The 4,111-nt window shown below is 58.2% G+C and overlaps 1 protein-coding gene across 1 annotated transcript in view; it reads left to right on the top strand.

Moving 5' to 3' along the window:
• Position 1: 1 nt before the first annotated feature.
• The window catches only part of DMWD (dystrophia myotonica, WD repeat containing), a gene marked incomplete at its 5' end in the record, with an annotated part of 6,302 nt that continues 2,192 nt past the window's right edge, over positions 2 to 4,111 (top strand). Inside the window, 3 exons of the mRNA XM_005863428.2 lie at positions 2 to 58; positions 1,212 to 1,394; positions 3,396 to 4,109. Coding sequence (XP_005863490.1) covers positions 2 to 58; positions 1,212 to 1,394; positions 3,396 to 4,109 — 954 coding nt within the window. The remainder of the gene's footprint in view (positions 59 to 1,211; positions 1,395 to 3,395; positions 4,110 to 4,111) is intronic.

Genomic DNA, 4,111 nt, shown 5'->3' with positions numbered 1-4,111 from the left:
CAACCTGGGCCGCGAGCTCTATTTCTACCCGGGCTGCTGCCGCCGCGGGAGCCAACGGGTGAGCGGCCTGCGTCCCGGGCGGGTGGGGGTCCCTAGGGGACCCAGAAGTGGTAGGGGCCGGAGATCGGCATCTGGGTGTGATGGACATCCCTGGGGGAAAGGGTTCTGGGGGTGATGCATCATCCTAAAAGGCGCCCGGTGCCGGGCAGCCTGGAGGGGATGGGAAGCCTTGGGGTCCTGTGGGATCCCCGTTATGGGGGCGGGGGGAGGTTCTGGGATGGTGAGTATGTTGGAGGTGATGGAGAATCCGAGGTGATGTAGACCCTCCGGGGTTCTGGGTGGCAGGCATTCTGCAGGTGACGGGGACCCCAGGGGTGATGCAGAACCCAGGGGTATTGCAGTCTGTGGAGGTGTTAGGAGGAGCGGGGGGTCGGGGGGGGGTCTCCAGACCTGGGCAGCCAAAGGTCAGGATTCCGGAAGTGAGGGGGCTGAGAGGTTATAGGGATCCCAGAGAAAATTACGGTTCTGGAGTTAATGCGGGTCCCGGAGGAAATGAGGATCTCTGAGCTGATGGGAGAGCTGGAGTTGATGAGAGCCCAGAGGGGACATCCTCAGGGGTGATGGTCTCTACAGTGATCTAGGGGCCAGAGGGGATGAGACCCCTGGAGCTTACGGTGGTCCCCAGAAGGGATGGGGTCCTGAGCGTCCAGAGGGTATGAAGGTACCATGAGGTTTAATGGTCCCTGAACTGATTTAGGGACTCCTGAGATGAGCTTTAAAAGCCTGGGGATTTGGGTGACCCTGAGTTGGGGGGGGGGTTGGAATATTGTGTTGCTAAGACCCAGAGGAGATGGCTGAAGTTATGAGGTAGGACGGAAAGGAATCAGAGCTCAGGGACTATGGGGACCCTGAACCCTAATGCTGTGAGTAAGGGTGTCCCTGAAGTTGGAGGGGTCCAACTTTGGGGAGGCACTGTGGTCTTATGCCCTGGGTGGGGGGATCCTTCCTATCTTTTCTTTTCTCTATTCTGTATGAAATTTGGGTCCCTCTTCCTGTCTGTGGTTGCTCCCTCCCTCCCCACTCACCCATCTACCTGCCCACTTCCCTCGCGGGGTTAACCTTGCTTCCTCTTAGTGGTTTCCTCCAACCTCAACACCCTCTTCCTTCCTCAGTGGGAGAAGCCATTAACTCCTTTTCTCCCATCACTTAAGTCCATCGACCTCAACAAGCCAATTGACAAGCGGATCTATAAGGGCACCCAGCCCACCTGCCATGACTTCAACCAGTTCACTGCTGCCACAGAGACCATCTCCCTGCTGGTGGGGTTCTCGGCCGGCCAGGTGCAGTACCTGGACCTCATCAAGAAGGACACCAGCAAGCTATTCAATGAAGAGGTGATTGTGGACCCCCAATGGCCCCTTCCCTTCTCTCCCACCCAACCCCACACATACTGTTTGCCATTGAACTGTGGCTCACTGGGGAGCAGTGTAGGCCGGAGAGGGACAGGATGAGGGAGAAAAGGGGGTGGACTGACAGCTATGTGGGATGGGTGACAGACAGCAGCCAGTGTGATAGCTAATAATGACACCAGCGCCTACTGTGCCCAGGCCCTGTGCTTTGTTAGTCATATGCTGAATACATGACTCCTGGAGTTTTCATCAACCAATGGGTTGGGGATTGAGAGGCCCATTTTACAGATTAGAGAACTGAGGCTCGTCAGTTTGGACTGGTTTTAAGTCAGAGCCGTTGGTCTTCAAATTCTGGGCCCTGTGGGCATTGGATTCAAATCCTTGCTGTACCACATGGACTCACCGTGCAGCTTTGGGAAGGTGACAGTGCCTCCCGGCACCTCCTTTTTCCTGCTCTGCAAAATGGGGTTTTCATCCCTACCTCACAGGACTGTTGTAAAATCATGCATGGAGATTGCTTAGTCCTGGGCAGACTTGGCACAAGAGGAAATGCCGGCGAGCAGCCTTATCTGTGGGTACTCGTGCCCTGTGTGTCTGTTCAGAAGCAGTGTTCCATCTGCATAGAATTGCATGAATGGCAGAAGGGAGTGCGTGGAACAGTGAATGGAATAAAAACGCACTAGCTCACCCATTCACAGAATAGTTATGGAGCATTTGTTCAGGGCCAGGCTTGTTCTCAGCACTGGGGATGGCTCATCTCGGTGAACAAAACAGAGGGCCCGCCTCTGGAGCTTTCATCTAGCGAGGCAGACAGTTACCCAGCAAGTGGAGCGTGCGGTTCGCCTGAAGGTGCTGAGAGCTGCGGAGAGAAGTCAGGCAGGGAAGGGGCGTGGCGGGTGCGTGGTGAGGTGGGTAGTGGTCAGGGAGGGCCTCGCTGGGAGGGTGACATTGAAATGAAGACGTGAAGGAGGCAAGAAGAAGGAACCAGGGAAGGACATTCTGAGTAGAGGGAGGTGGGGACAGAAGCCCCGCAGCAGGACCTGGTCGGAGCAGTTCTGAGGGGAGGGAAGTAGGTGAGCTCCCGGAAGTCGGTGGAGGGGCCGGGTCATGTAGGGGCTGGAAGGCTGTGGAAAGGCTGGGGCTTTAGAGCCTCTCTCCCCTGGGATTCAGCTGAGCCATATAACACAGAAATGCTTTGATCTGGTTGTTTTCTCAATTCTCCCAAGAATGAGAAGCAACTTAGATACGGAGAAAAGAAATTAATTCCTTCCATTCGGTGGATGCCTGAGGGCATCAGGGCTTAGTTCTCTCTGAACCCCTGGTTGAGAAAGGCTGCCCTGGGGTTCAGAGTGGGGGGCGCAGGCGCTGACTCACACTCTAATGGCAGCTCTCGGGCAACAGTGTAGGGAATGGACACGGGCAGTGGTGGCCTAGTGGCCAGTTAGGCCACTCCAGGGTTGATGGTGGCTGGGACCAGGGTGGTTGGGGTTCAGGGTGAGCAGAGGTCAGGTTCTGCATGTTATTGAAGAATTGGATGTGAGTTGGGAGGAGAAAAGGAGCAAAGATGAGCTGCAGGCAGGATGGGGTTGCCATTCACGTGTCTAGGAAGCACTTGCCAGGGACCCCCTGTGTGCACAGCTCTGCGCTGGGGCTGGAGCAGTGAGCCGCACCGCTCCTAGGGGAGCTGATGGCCTGCGGGTCAGGTTATTGCCTTGAGCCCGACATGGAAAGACGGTGGGGGCATTAGACGGAAGACAGTTCCCGGGGGGCAGGACTGTCCCCTTGCCACAAACGGGACATTGAGGCTCATGGAGCTCTGGCCGCCGCAAAAGCAGCCCGTCTGCGTTCCCATGACCGCCCTTTCCCTCGAGGGGGCTCTTCTCTGGGGGCTGGGCCACGTCTGATGGCCTCCTGGGGAGCCAGGTTGGGAAGGAGGTCTGTCAGGGTCTGATGGCCTTCTCCCAACCCCATCATCTCTCCTGGCAGCGGCTGATTGACAAGACCAAGGTGACATACCTGAAGTGGCTGCCTGAGTCGGAGAGCCTGTTTCTGGCATCGCACGCCAGCGGCCACCTGTACCTGTACAATGTCAGCCACCCGTGTGCGTCGGCACCCCCCCAGTACAGCCTGCTGAAGCAGGGGGAGGGCTTCGCCGTCTACGCTGCCAAGAGCAAGGCGCCCCGCAACCCGCTGGCCAAGTGGGCAGTGGGCGAGGGGCCCCTCAATGAGTTTGCCTTCTCGCCCGACGGCCGGCACCTGGCCTGTGTCAGCCAAGACGGCTGCCTGCGCGTCTTTCACTTTGACTCCATGCTCCTGCGGGGGCTCATGAAGAGCTACTTTGGGGGCTTACTCTGCGTGTGCTGGAGCCCCGATGGGCGCTATGTTGTGACGGGTGGTGAAGATGACCTGGTCACCGTGTGGTCCTTCACCGAGGGCCGCGTGGTGGCCCGCGGCCATGGCCACAAGTCTTGGGTCAATGCTGTGGCCTTCGACCCCTACACCACAAGGGCCGAGGAGGCGGCGGCAGCCAGTGGTGATGCGGAACGGAGTGTCGAGGAGGAGGAGGAGCCCGAGGTGGCCGGCCCGGGCTCGAATGGGGGAGACCCGCTCTCCCCAATGCCCAAGGCCGGCTCCATCACTTACCGCTTCGGCTCGGCCGGCCAGGACACGCAGTTTTGCCTGTGGGACCTCACCGAAGACGT

The sequence above is a fragment of the Myotis brandtii genome, unplaced genomic scaffold (genome assembly GCF_000412655.1).
Source record: "Myotis brandtii unplaced genomic scaffold, ASM41265v1 scaffold178, whole genome shotgun sequence".
NCBI classification, from domain to species: domain Eukaryota; kingdom Metazoa; phylum Chordata; class Mammalia; order Chiroptera; family Vespertilionidae; genus Myotis; species Myotis brandtii.
This window is presented reverse-complemented; position numbering and strand designations above follow the sequence as displayed.